Source organism: Pteronotus mesoamericanus, unplaced genomic scaffold (genome assembly GCF_021234165.1).
Source record: "Pteronotus mesoamericanus isolate MK-2021 breed Mesoamerican mustached bat unplaced genomic scaffold, CSHL_Meso_final contig_25, whole genome shotgun sequence".
NCBI classification, from domain to species: domain Eukaryota; kingdom Metazoa; phylum Chordata; class Mammalia; order Chiroptera; family Mormoopidae; genus Pteronotus; species Pteronotus mesoamericanus.
This window is the reverse complement of record NW_026555105.1, coordinates 9,396,786-9,410,380: the sequence shown is the minus strand read 5'-3', so window position 1 is coordinate 9,410,380 and position 13,595 is coordinate 9,396,786. Positions and strand designations below refer to the sequence as shown.

General features: G+C 49.5%; 1 protein-coding gene across 1 annotated transcript in view; it reads right to left on the bottom strand.

Moving 5' to 3' along the window:
* Nucleotides 1-13,595, bottom strand: part of SLC13A3 (solute carrier family 13 member 3) — a 59,311-nt gene that overhangs the window by 30,666 nt on the left and 15,050 nt on the right. Inside the window, exons 2-3 of the mRNA XM_054573647.1 lie at nucleotides 8,565-8,830; nucleotides 6,585-6,748 (exon numbers count right to left, since the gene is read on the bottom strand). Of these exons, the coding sequence (XP_054429622.1) occupies nucleotides 6,585-6,748; nucleotides 8,565-8,830 (430 nt within the window). The remainder of the gene's footprint in view (nucleotides 1-6,584; nucleotides 6,749-8,564; nucleotides 8,831-13,595) is intronic.

Genomic DNA, 13,595 nt, shown 5'->3' with positions numbered 1-13,595 from the left:
TAGAACTGTGAGAAATAAATACCCAGTCTGTAGGATTTTTGTTACAGCAACTTAAACAGCCTAAGATACCGTCTAAAGTGGGGGCCTTTCTTCCGTAAAAGGCCAGATGGTAAACATTTTAGGTTTGGAGGACCATATACGGCCCCTGAGGTTAACTATTCAGCTCTGCCATTATATCATGAAAGCAGCTAAAGACAACACATATACATACAAGTGTGGCTAAACCTTTATTTTGGGGCACTGAAGTTTGAATTTCAGATAATTTCCACATGTCACAGAATATTTTTCTTTTGATTTATTTCAACCATTTAAAAATATATAAACTATCCTTAACTCCCCCCCAAAACAGGTGGTGCGCTAGATTGGGTAGGCCGAAGTTTGCCAGGCTGCGATTTAAAGAATGTCACAGGAATCTGAGCACTAGCAAGGATTTAGTTAATGTGGGTCACTTTTGAGAGAGAATATCAAAGTCGCCCCTGACGTCTAGAAGCAGTCTGACCCAGATACGCTATGTTGTTCTCTTGTTGGACCTAAATAACCTTACACATCACTGACCTCAGACAAAGTCACTCTGAGGCTGATAAAATGAGCCAAAGCAAGGACACTAAAGTTGTCTAAGCACAAAGCCACTTGCCGTCCACAAAACACCAAGCACCCATGTTCTCGCGGAATGAAAGGCCACTACTTCCTTACCCAATCCTTGAGGTGCCCCCGACTTCTGACAGCCCCCAATCTAGAGCAAATCCTCCTTCCTTAACCCCCTTCCACATGGCCCGACAAGAGCCTGAGCCCTGTGAAAGGTCCTTTCTCACTCCCTCTTGCTGAGACGACTGAGCTCGCCCCAGGTGTGCGCTCTCCCGCCCTGCAGCAATGGAAATAAACTCTGCCTGTTCAATCGCACATGCGTTTCTGGGGTCCTCGGCCGTGGGGACTGGGAATGAGGGTCTAGGCGCCAGCCTCCGTTCTTTCCCTGTCTCCCCCAGGGACCTGGGGGAGTCAGTGCCTTCTGCTCTCTCCTCTGGGCTGCTCCGTTCCTGTTTGTACTGCGAGGGCGTAGGAGTGCTTGCGGGCTGACTGTGCTGTTTACTGCGTCTGAGCCTGGCCCTGCTGACCAGCAGCTAGGGGCTGAAGGCTAAATGCAGGTCAGTTCACCCGAGGGGCCAAAGGGACAGGGGCCTAGGGATTCCAGTGATCGGAACACATGTCCACGTGCAATGCACACGGCCCCGGAGGCCAGGGCACTGAAGCAGGAGGTGTTAATAGGACACTGATGCTGGAGGCAAAGGTCGCTCCCCAGGGGATGGCCAGACAGGAAGAACTCTGACCCAGTGACCCCTCCTCAGCCCCCACCCACCACTGGTTCACTCTGCACCCTTCCCTCCACAGCCCTGGGTAAACGGGAGCATTTCCTACCCAGGTCCCACCCTGGAGGTTCTGCTGTAGGGCGGCCGGGGCCTCGGTATCGGTGTAAAGCCCCGCAGGGGGTTCTTTTGGAAAGCCTCGGCTGAGCACGACTCCCCTGAAGTTACAGGTCAGGAAACCGAGGCCTCCACGGCTGCCCATGCCCTCAGAGGGAGCATGCGTTCACCAGCGGGCCTCAGTTTCCCCCGGCCCTGTCACTCATCCATGCACCCTGGTTGCTGCCAGCATCTGAGCTGGGAGCCCCAGTATAAGACTGTATATGAGATACGTGCTGTACACAAGGCTGGTTAGGAGGCTGGGGTTTACGTAAGGTCTTATTCAAACAATACCAATACTTGAGTTTGTACTGGGTCAGGGATTGATAGCTTCCCCACCCGTAACCTTAGAACAGCCTCGGAACAACCTGGGAGAGCTGGGCAGGCATTATTACCGTCCTCTTTACACCTGGGGAAACTGAGGCCTAGAGAAGTGAGTTAAGGTTGGGGTCAAGGTGACCCAAAGGGTGAGTGGCACAGTCGGGCTCATTCCAGGGCTATTGATTCTGCCCCCCTTGAATCTTACTCCCTCTCCAAAGGTGTCCGCCCCCCCGGCCCTTGGTGGGCCTGACCTGGAACTGGGAACCCTAGTCTAACCTTGACGTTGGGCACACAGAAGCCCTGCAGGAAAGAGTTCTTGGATAAAATTAGGTGAAGAGAACCCCAGGGAAAGTCAAAGAGCCTCGGTCAGGCAGGTTTACATCCATTCAGTTATTTAGCACTCACAAAGCCTGGATGGTAAGCAAACGTAGCCCCACTTTAGCCATGAGGAAACCGAGGCTTGCGACAGTGAAATTCCTGGCCTATTCAATCCTTAATTCAACACATTAATTGAATACCTACTATGTGCCAAACGGTGTTCTAGGGGGACAAGACCACAGCAGTGGAAGAGATCGACACAAACCCTTATGCAGCTTGGGGTCTACTAAGGGGGTAGAGAACTAAGTCCCTCTCAACCAGGAGGCATAGGAAACCAGCTGTGCACCATGGTGTGGGGTTTATTACCAGCTCCTCCCAATTCCTGGAAGCCTGATCATGGTTTTATACAGTTACCACATAGTAACTAACCCCTTCCTATGTTCCTGGTTCTCATTTCTCACGTAAGCTTCACAACAATACATATGAAATGGGAGGTATTGTCCTTATTTTATAGCTGAGAAAAGAGTCCCACTCCTGGCCGCATGAATGAAGAGCAAAGGAGGAGGGCAATGCTTAAGCCAGCCTCAGAAATGGCTTTCTGAGTGCTAGCCCCTTGGATATTCCTAAAGGAAAGACGCGGGTGGCAAGATAGCTTTCTTTGGGCAGAGAAATGCAGGGGAAAGAGTGGCTGAGTTTAGACTCAAAAGCCAGGTTGGGACCCTCACTGGCTGAGGGACATTGGGCAAAGGCATTATCACTCTGAGCGGCAGTTTCCTCCTCTATCAAATGGGCACAAGGAGAGGGCCACCCGGGCAGGTCTGTAATGGAGGAATGAATGAGAACATGCAGGTAGAAGGACGCTGAAAGCTACCACCCTCCATGGCCCCTTGGTCCCTGAAGCAGTGCGAGGAGCAGAGCTGGGTAAAGGAACTGCCCTCCAAGGCTGAGGACCTCTGGGGGCTTGTCCAGTGAGCCCCACCCTGCCCCAGGCTCTGTCTCCCTCCGGCATGGTGCTCAGAAGCACAGGTTCCGGATTCGGACAGAGCTCAGCAACTAATGCACCGCGTTACTCTGGGCAAACGATTTGGCCTCTGAACCTCAGACTCCTCATGTGTAAAATGGGGATTGTCTGCCTTATAGGACTGTTAGGAAGACTTAAACAAGCTAATGGGTGAGAAAAATTGAGCACAGTGTCTTTAGAAAATGAAAACACACATTATCATTGTTGCTGTTGCTGCGGCCATCGCAAACTTAAAGCCCCGGTGCCTCGTTGCCCCTGCCCTGCCCTGCCCTGCCCTGCTAACAGAGCCTCCACTCCTCCCAGCCCTGTCCTGTCCTCACCTCACAGAGCACAGAAACTGGGTGAAAGGGGGCATCTCTCTCTGCACCGGAGTTAGCTTTGCTTTAGGTCTTAGGGCTGATCATTAAACAATCTTGGCTTCTGGTTGCGCTGCCCACAAAAGCAGGTGTCTGCCCCAACCACCTCCCAGGGTCTCCTGCCTCCCAACATCCTGAATCGTAAGAGAGAAGGATGAACTTCGCATTGTGCCCAGCATCATGTATGACCTTGGGCAACCCTTCCTGGGTCTCAGATTTTTTTTCTTTATAATAAGGGATGTGGCTGTCAAACTTTTTTTTTTTTTTTTTTTTTTTTTTTGACCACTAGACTCTGAAAAACAAATCTTGTGTTGGAGGTGGAATAACAGAGGTTAGGAGCACAGGCTCTGAAGTCAGCCTGTGTGGATTCAAACCTTGGGGCTGCTTTATCCTCTCTAATTGATTTTAGAGAGAGAGGAGAACAAGGGAGAGAGAGACGAGACTCAATTTCCATTCCTCTGAATGGGGTCAATAGTAGATCCACCTCCTTTGTGTGTAAGACCTTAAGAAGTCTTTGCATAAAATAAGTGCTCAGTAAACATCTGTGATTGTTTCTTGGAAGCTCAGTGTATAGAACAGATAAAGTAGGGGCAGCTGGAGTAGAAATGCAAGGAGGAGTGAAGTCTTCACTGTTTACCAGGCAGTTCTTCTGGAGCTGTAAGGCTGAGGGGAAACAGTATGAGAACCAACAAAGCAGTTACTACCAAGTACGGATCCACAGGCTATGGCCCTGGAGCCTGCCAGCTAAGAATGATTCTAATATTTTAAAATGGCTGGCAAAAACCAGTAGAAGAATAATATTTCATAATGTAAAGATGGTATATAATTTTAATTTCGGCACCCATAAATAAAGTTTTATTGCAACACAGCCACAGACATTCATTTATGTATTGTCTACAGGGGCAGAGCTGATTGGTTGTGATGGAGGGGTCAGCAAAGCCTAAAATAACTATCTGATCATTAGCAGAAAATCTTTGTCCATTCCTGCCCTACAGCATCTCTTCCCTTCCACGTGGAAGCTTTTGACCTCACGTAGATCCTGGCTCTGCTACTTTACCCGCAATGTGATTGATGCTGGAAGTATCACTTCACCTTCCCGAACCTTATCAATTAAGTACTTAGAGTCATTTCTAGGTTTCAGGGCTGCTGTGGAAATAAAATAAGCAAGGCCCCTCATTGCATGATGGGGAAATATCCTTACCACAGTACATGAGATTAATGTAGTTGGGACATGGATCAATATTTATATTCTCAACAGATATATATTTACTATAATGCACATTTGAAAAAGACATTAACTAGCACACAAAACTCATGGTCTCATAGATAATGCTTGTGTGTCAGTGGGGGCAAATGATCCAGGGATACTGGGGTGAACTTGCCATCCCTCTCTCAACTTGTGGCTTCTATCCTCGGGTTCCCAGAGCATCTCTCACCCCCGCCATCACATTCGTTCCCATCGGCTAAACTTGGTCACACGACCACATCTAATTGCAAGGGAGGCTGGGAAATTCAGCCTTTTACCTGCGCAGCCATATGCCCCAGGTGGGGGTTCTATTATTAAAAGAACAAAGGAAGAATAAATACTGGGTATAAATTTGCAATCTCTGCTCACATATGTACCAGTGCACAAGCTTCTTGCTAAAAGATATTTATGTAAATAGAAAGAAAGATGTCTTAAAGCAGACAGGATGCGGCAGCCGTTTCACGACCATGCTGGAACGTCCAAGGGGATCACAGAGACTTCAATGAACCATCCTGAGGTCTTTGTGCCTCTGAATAGACCCTGGAACTGCCTTTCTCTGACTTCTTGATATTTGAGGAAAATAAATTCTTTAAGCCACTTGCAGACAGGTATTCTTTCACCTGCAGCCAAAAGAATTCTCGCTGAGTGCAGCTGGTTTCATGGGTAAGAGGGTGGCTTCTGGAGCCAGACTGCCAGGGTGCAAAGTCGGGCTCAGTCATGCGCCTGCTGTGTGGCTTGAGGAAGTCACTTTCCCTCTCTGGGCCTTCATTTAACCATCTAAAAACATGTGCGCTACTTGTGTTTTGTTTTATTTAGAATGCAGTCTCAGAGGTTTGAGTGAATCCGATCTTTCGGTTCATGGCACACGCTCGCTATTTGCTGCACGAGGGCCCTCTTTTGTTGCATTTGGACCCATTTGTCTCCATTTCTCATTCCCATCTTTCCCAGCGCAACCGCTCTGATGTGTCCATGCTATGTAGCTCTTCATTTGTTTATGTTCTTGCAATATGTTTTGTCATTTGTGTGTATTTTAATTTACATAATGGCATTTACATAATGGAAATATATTCTAGATCTCCTTCTGGCTTTTTAAAAATCACAATGCTGTTTTATGACATTCACTTATATAACTGTACTTGCTCCTAAGAGCTGCATAGTGCTCAATGGTGTGCACCCACCACGCCTCACCTTCCCCTTCACTAGTGATCACAACCATGTGGCTACCAACTCACCGCCGCAGAGAGCGCTGCAGGGGACATCCTCACACGTGTCCCCTCACGGTCCTGCGCCAGAATCCCTTTAGCCCTTGCATTGAGAAGCAAAACTGCTGAGTTATGGGGTATACGCGCATTTAATCTGATTAAATATTTGCAGAACTCCCTTAAGGCAGGCCCAGGTCCCCTCTCTCCAGCGGAGTGTGGAGTTCCAATGGCCCCTTCCCTGCCAACACTTGCCATTATCCAGCCTCCTCATTTTTTGCCAACCTCATTGAAGTCAATCTTCTTGTTGTTTCAATGTGCATTTCTCTGGGCATTAGTGATTTTGAGCATCTCTTCAAAAGCTTTAAAACAAGGTTTAATGATAGCACCTACTACATAAGACTGTTTTGAGAGACAGAGATAATGTACGGAAAGTGTTTAACTCTTTGCTTAATACATAGTAAATGCTCACTAAATGCAATTTTTAAAAAAGTACCATGGTTTGCCTTAGATAATTTCCAGTTATTATTATAATTAAATTCCTTGGCACATAATAGGTGCTCCGCAAGCATGTTCCCTTTGCCTCCCATGACAGCCATCGGACACCCAGCCACCCCACCCCGTACCTGGCAGGCGTCGGTCCCCAGCCCCTTTCCACAGCCTCACCTGCGTTCTCTTCACTCTCCCAGCTGAGGTCCTCCCGAGTCTGCTTCTGGCCAAAGAGATTCTTCAGGATGGCGCTGCCGATGGGCAGCATCATGGTGGTGGAGGCAGTGTTGCTCAGCCACATGGACATGAAGGAGGTGGTCATCATCATTCCGAGGATGAGCCTGGGAATGGACGGCTTAGAGGCAGATCTGGGACCGGGGCCCCGGAGGTCCTCTGGTCCGAGTTGGTCACCCCTGAGACACCCAGCCCGCTCACTTTACAGGTGGCCCCCAGTGCAGAGCGTGGTTGCCTTGACTTGGCACGAAGACCCTCCACTGTGCCCCCTTCCTCCCCGCCCCCTCCCACTCGTACCAGGAGCCCCGGCCCAGGCTCCGCTGCGCCGTCACCACACCGCACAGGCCCTCATCCCCTGCCTCCCTTGCTTTGCTCGATCCCTCCCACCGCCAGGAATTTACGTTTCATCATCTTTTTTCTTTACGTTCAATTTTTCATCCCCTTGGCATTTATTTAGATTCGTAGTATGAAGTCAGCTCAAAGTAGATCTTTCTTCAAAGGCTCTGCTAATCATTTCAACCCCCATCAGGTATTGAAAAATCCTCCCCTTCCCCACTGATTCAGATTTCTTCTAGTTTATTTATTCACTGTTTTTTAAATCTATTTCTGAACTAGCATCATCATGTTTTCATTGTGGAACTTTAAGATATGTTTGCCAGCAGCCCCATCCATTCTCCAAGGTCAAACGTAAGCGCCTCCATGAGGTCACCCCCGGCCCTTATGTGGGCTCCTATGGCAGGTGTGACACCAATTATTGTAAGGTCACAGATATTTTCGTATCACATTGCTGTATCATAGGTGCAGACATCTTGGAATATCACCGACACTCAAAACCATCTCAAAACTACAGTCACTGTTATGCCAGTTGATAGATCTTATCGTTTACTGGAAAAGGGCATATATGGTACTACATCATGGATTTGTGTGTTTTGAAAAATTATCTGGATGACTGCATTTTGCTGTAATTGTTGTGGTTATTGTTGTTTAAAAGCCCACATGCTGTGCTTTATGATTTAAAAACATTATTCCAGGCGCTGGCCAGTGTGGTTCAGTTGGTTGGGCATCATCCAGCAAACTGAAAGGTCGTGGGTTCAATTCCCTATCAGGGCACATGCCTGGGTTGTAGGCAACCTCTTGCATGCAAGAAGCAACCTAGTGATGTTTCTCTCCCCTACTGTTGCTTTTCTCCTTCTCTTTCTCCCTCCTTCCCCTCCCTTTTGTAATCAATAAAATGGGGAAACATTTTTTTTTAAAAAAACATTATTCCAGGAAGGAATCCTTAAGATTCACCAAATTGAAAAAAAAAAAAGAAAGATAAAAGATGGAAAGTACAACAGTGACCCTATTTTACAGGCATTCAATCCTCTGAGAATAAAAGTTCAAATCCTAGACGGGGCCTGAGGCCCCGCAGGGACGGACCCTCCTCCCATCTCTCTAAGGCCCTCTCTACCCACGCCCCACCCACCCTGCCGCTTGGCTAGGAAACGGCAAACCAGGACAATAACAGCCAGCATTTGCTGTGCAGCTCTAGGCTATTACAGCGCCATTTCACAGACAGAAAGGGTAAGTCATTTCCTAGAGCAGGGAAGGTGGAATTCAGTCCCAAGCAGTCATGCTGCTAAATGGCCCCTTCTAAGACTATTGGACGCAAATTCCTGAGGGTGGGGGCGGAGAATCAGCGGTTCAACCACCGTCCCAGCGATTCTTAGGCACTTTTGAGAATCCCCACCCCCAAGAGCCTCCTAGCGCTGTGTCTGGCACACAGAGGGGGCTCATTAAACATGTGAGGAATAATTAAGTACGTGGCAGGCAGGACATGGTGCGTTCGTTGGCCTGCGTACCAAGCAAGAGCGACTTCGGGCTCCAAGAGACGAGATCCCTCTGCCTCCCCACCTTCGGGCTGGACCTGTTACCTGGCCTTACCAGGCTGGCTGGACTCCAACGAACATCAGGATCTTGAGGGCGATTCTCCGGTGCAGATTCCACTCCTCAATGGCGCTGGCCATGATCAGACCGCTGAGGAAGAGGAAGTTGGTGTCCAGAAAGTACTGGGGGCAGACTACGCTGGACGGCAGGACGCCCAAGATGGGGAAGAGGGTGATGGGCAGCAGGGCGGTCACTGAGAGGGGCAGGGCCTCCGTGCACCAGTACATGGCCATGAGCAGGATGACAAACAGGCAGCGGCCTTCCTGCAGGAGGGAGACACGGGCTCAGGGGCCAGCAAGGTGCAGGGTGGCAGAGGGGGCAGAGGTCCCAGAGCCGGACGCATCGAGCCCCAGTCCTTGGGGAGGCCGTGAAGAGGCTCCGTGCCCAAGGCTTTGACCTCAGGCAAGGGGCACCACCTGCCTAAGCCTCACGTTGCTCAACTATAAAATAGGGAAATTGTGTCCGTCCAGTGTCTAGGATGATTTGAGGATGATATGAAATACCCCATCGCCTTAGAAGCAGACCCTGAGACGAGCATGAGAATGAAAACGCTTTACTTAATAGGTGATCTCAGAAAGTTCTAGAAGGGCAAGGGGGCAGTGAAACTGTCGGCCACTGGGCTCAATCCTGATGGGGACCCTGGGAGATAATGTAGATTATGCCTCAGACGCTGGGCTATTTATCTGCCAATTCCCTGGCCTTCGCTGGTTGTGGGCTGCTCCCAGGAGCATGCGCAGAACCGTGAGTGCCAGAGGGGATGGGGAGGGAGCTCCAATAGCAACTGCCATATCTAGGCCCAGCATGCAGCACGGCACCCGGCGTTTAGTGCACACTCTGTAAATAGTAATAATGATGATGAGTCCTTTACTGTGTCTGTTGGGTGGGAATAAAAATGGTATAACCACTATGGAAAACAGTATGGTGGCTCCTCAGAAAATTAAATAGAATTACCATCTACCCCAAAGAATTGAAAGCTCGAGCTCAAAGAGGGCTTGTACACCCACGGCCATAGCAGCACTATACACAAAAGCTAAAATGGGGAAGCAACCCAGTGTCCATTGACAGAGGAATAAAAACAATGGGATACACACACCATGGAATATTATTCAGCCTTAAAGAGGAGGGAAATTGTGACACAAGATACAACACGGATGAACCTTGACAACAGCATGCTCAGTGAAGTAAGCCAGTCACAAAAAGGTGAAGATCGCACACTTCCGCTCACATGAGGTGCCCAGAGTAGTCAAACTCATAGAGACAGAGAGCAGGCGAGGGCAGAAGGCAGAGTGCTGAGGTCTCCAGACCCTTTTCCTTTGAATTTTAACTTTTGGAGTTCAAAGGTTGGAGGAGCTGCCTGATCTGACAGGCCCACTTTCTGGGTCGCCTGAGTCAGCACTTTGCCTCCTGGCCACTTTGTTCTGTCCAGTGGTTTGGCTTCAAGAAGGTGGCCCAGAGTCGGTGGAGTCCTGGCTCCAGGTGAAGCATCTCCCAAGTCCCCAGGCTGTCCCCTCGGCCATGAGACGCTGGTGTGACTCAGTGGAAACCTCCACAGGCCGCAGGAGCCTGAGGGAGACTGAACCCGAGAAGACAGGCACCAGAAAAGCAAGAAACCTGGTCCTAATTTTATTTTATATTTTATTTTAATCTGATTTTTATCCTCACCTGAGAACATGCTTATTGATCTTAGAGAGAGGGGAAGGGATGAAGAGAGAGAGGAAGAGAAACATCAATATGAGAGAGAAACATCGATCAGTTGCCTCTCATACGCGCCCTGACCAGGGACCAAACCCACAACGCGGGCATGTCCCCATTTTGTTTACGCGACAACGCTTCAACTGACTGAGCCTCGTCCTAACTTTAAAGGCTGACCTGAGATGCCAGATTTGGGGAGAGCTTGATGTGGGTGAGGTTCAGTGATGGCTGAAATGGAAGGGAAAAGAGTGCGAAAGAAATTCCTAGAGCTGAGCTGTCCAAATGCAGTAGCTTCAGGCCACATGGAGTTACTTTAAGTTTAAATTCATTCCAGTTATATGAAGTTTAGAATTCCAGTTTCTCAGTCACACAAGCCACAGTTCAAGAGTTCAGTGGCCACATGAGACTCACGCCTACCATTCTGGACAGAGAATATAGGGCATTTCCATCATCACAGAAAGTTCTGTGGGAGAGAGGCACTCTAGAGAGTTCAGACCTGAGGGCCGCGAAGGCTGAGCATGGTGGTTTTGCTACTGAATCTTTGTGGCAAGTCACTGAACCTTCTGAGCCTGCATTGGTTCATCTGCAAATCGGGCACAATAACCTGGGGGGTGTCTACAGTACAGAGGATCCCACTGAAATCATTTCTTTAATTTTTTTGATATTTCATGGAGGAATGTCTGTTCAGTAGTCTCTCCAATGCCATAACACAGCTATTCAGTATTGATTCCCCACTTTTTATTTGACATCCCCTTCCTTATTTCTCACACTGTCTCCTTGCGGGTCCCACGCTGACTTTTCATCCCAGGATTGGGGCCACTCTTTGAGGCCAGCTCTTGGTTAAGGAAAGTGTAGGGGCGGGGCCGGGAGGGAGCTGGGCCGGCAGGTGTCGAAGCATCTGCCCTGCTGGCATCTCAGATTCCTTGGTCATTAGCGCTGCTCTGAAATGCGTCTCTCTGTGGAGACTAAGTGTGAAGGCTCAAGAATGTCACAGCTCTTTGGCGTCTCTTTGAGCTTTTATGTCTCTTTGAGAGAAAGTTAGAACAATTACAACAATTTAGCTGATCACTGTCCATCCGCTGTCCGCCACCCGCCTTCCAATACCCTGCTTCTCGCCAAGGGCCTTTGAGCCCCCTCATCCAGTTCTTCTGAACTTGGTATCGCCATGTGCATCTCAGTGACTGTCTCTTCCCCTTGCGTATTCTCCAGGCTTTGCCAGGACCAGGAAGAGCTCGTAGAGCTGAAAAACACTTCTGGAGAAGTTCACATTCTGCCTGGCAGCTACAGAGGCATGGACGGCTGGCTCTTGGTTTCCTCCTGCCATCTGGTCCCGATCCCACCGCCACTGTCACCCCCTCTTCACACACCGGGGGTGGGTACGCAGTCTGCCCTTCTCGTCGAAGATGACATCCTCTTCTCCCTTTGTTACTTTCGGTGGCTGTTTTCATACTGCTTCAGAAAGGCGGATGGTTTCCACCAACGTAAACCGGAAGTGCCTCCCACCTAGTAGTTTTGTCCTCGGAAGTACTGTATTTCCTTTCTTTTATCAGCATTTTCTAACCTTTCTACGATAAACATGTACAGTATAAATAGCATAGGCTTTGGAATCAGCTAAGCCTCCCACAGTTTGGCTGTGTGGCCCTGGGCCAGCTTCTTAATTCCCTCAGCCTCGGCTTCCCTACTTGCTGTAGGCACAGGATAATGGTACCTACCTTGGAGAAGTGATTTAATACAGGAGAACCACTGACCCAGTGATGGACACATGGAAATGCTTAATAAATATAAGCTATTGGCATGTTGGATGAATTATGAATAATCATGTTAATGTTACTTTATTATTAATAATTCAAGCTCACTTTCTTAAAGTTGGGCTTCGAAAATACTCTTCTTAAATCTTAAAATAAAATCTTAAAATATGACAGCCAGAATGAAGCTGAGATCATTTAATCATTCTCAACAGGGAGTGATTTTGTTCCCTGTGGACAAAAATGTTTGGGGACATTTCTGGTTGTCATGATTAGAGGGGGAAATCTAGCGGGGAGAGCCCAGGAAGGCTACGGAACTTCCCCGAGTGCCCAGGGCAGCCTCACTCATTCAAAATAACGTCGATGTCAATAGTGCCGATGTTGAGAAATCCTGGTCTAATCTAACCCTTAGTACAATGGTTGCCCAGAGGAGAATGGCTTGCCGGAGATCACAAAGCAAATCAGAGGTAAGGACTTGTTTTCCCTTATTCCCTTGAAAGACTCTTGCACCCTGAGCTTTATCAGGTGGCAGGAGCAGCCAGCAGGGCCGGGAACTGGGGTGAGGCTGGTGCACAACCCCAACAGTGCGCCCAACTTGAACTTGGCTCCCTGAGTGCCTCACCTGGCTTATCCCAGTCCTGGCCCTGTCTGGGAGCAAGAATGGGAGGTCCCAATGGTCCACAAGCAGCCCTATTCACGCCAACCCAATGCAGACATTTCTTATAGGAAGGCTTATAATCCCCCGCCACCAGCCCTGCCAAAGAAATCCCAGCCTCAGGCTTAGCCAATCCATTCCCGCAGGGATTAAAGTCTGCCTGCGGAACACACGAAGAGGGGAGGAGGGAGAACGAGAATGCCGTGTCAGGTGGTTAATTTTTGAGCTGGGTAATGACTTCCAGGCAGACACAGGCAGCTTTTTCCCCATTGCCCCAAGCTCACCCCCTCGCTCACTCAGGACAGAAAGGGCCCTGGCCTGTTCTCTGAGCCCTGATGGGGAAACTTTACCCACCATCCCCGCCCCAACACCCCGTGGCCTCCCTGCCCCCCGCTCTCTGGCATTTTTGCCCGGGCACTGGGCTGTGCCCACGCTCTCAGAGGGAACCAGTGACTCTCTGCCAGGTCTTTCGGGGAAGAGGACTGGGGCCAGCTGCCCACGGGAGGCCTGCTCCCCAGGGGTGTCCAGGGCCCAGGTGGTATGAAGCCCTGAACTTTGAACTCTGAACTTGGACCTTTGAACAAATAAGGCAGAAACCAGGCCTTAAACCGCTCGGTATCCCCTCCCCACCCCAGCCCAGGGCCGGTATCACACAGCCCTCGGAGCCTCCGGAGTCGCCGAGGGCTTGAAGCACCATGGCTCAGCCACCCATTATTGGGGTCAGTGACCCTGGGCAGAGGTTTGCTCACAGATAATCGAGGAATGATGGCATCATAGTCATCACAGTGATGTGGCACCAGGAAGATGGTCAGCGCCAGAGAAGCAGGAGCTGCTGTGATCAGTGGGCAGGGAGCTGGGAGATGGAGGCTGAAATCTGGACCCGATGCCAAGAAGCGGAGGAGCCCATGTGTGAACGCAGTTGGCGGCCAACACCAG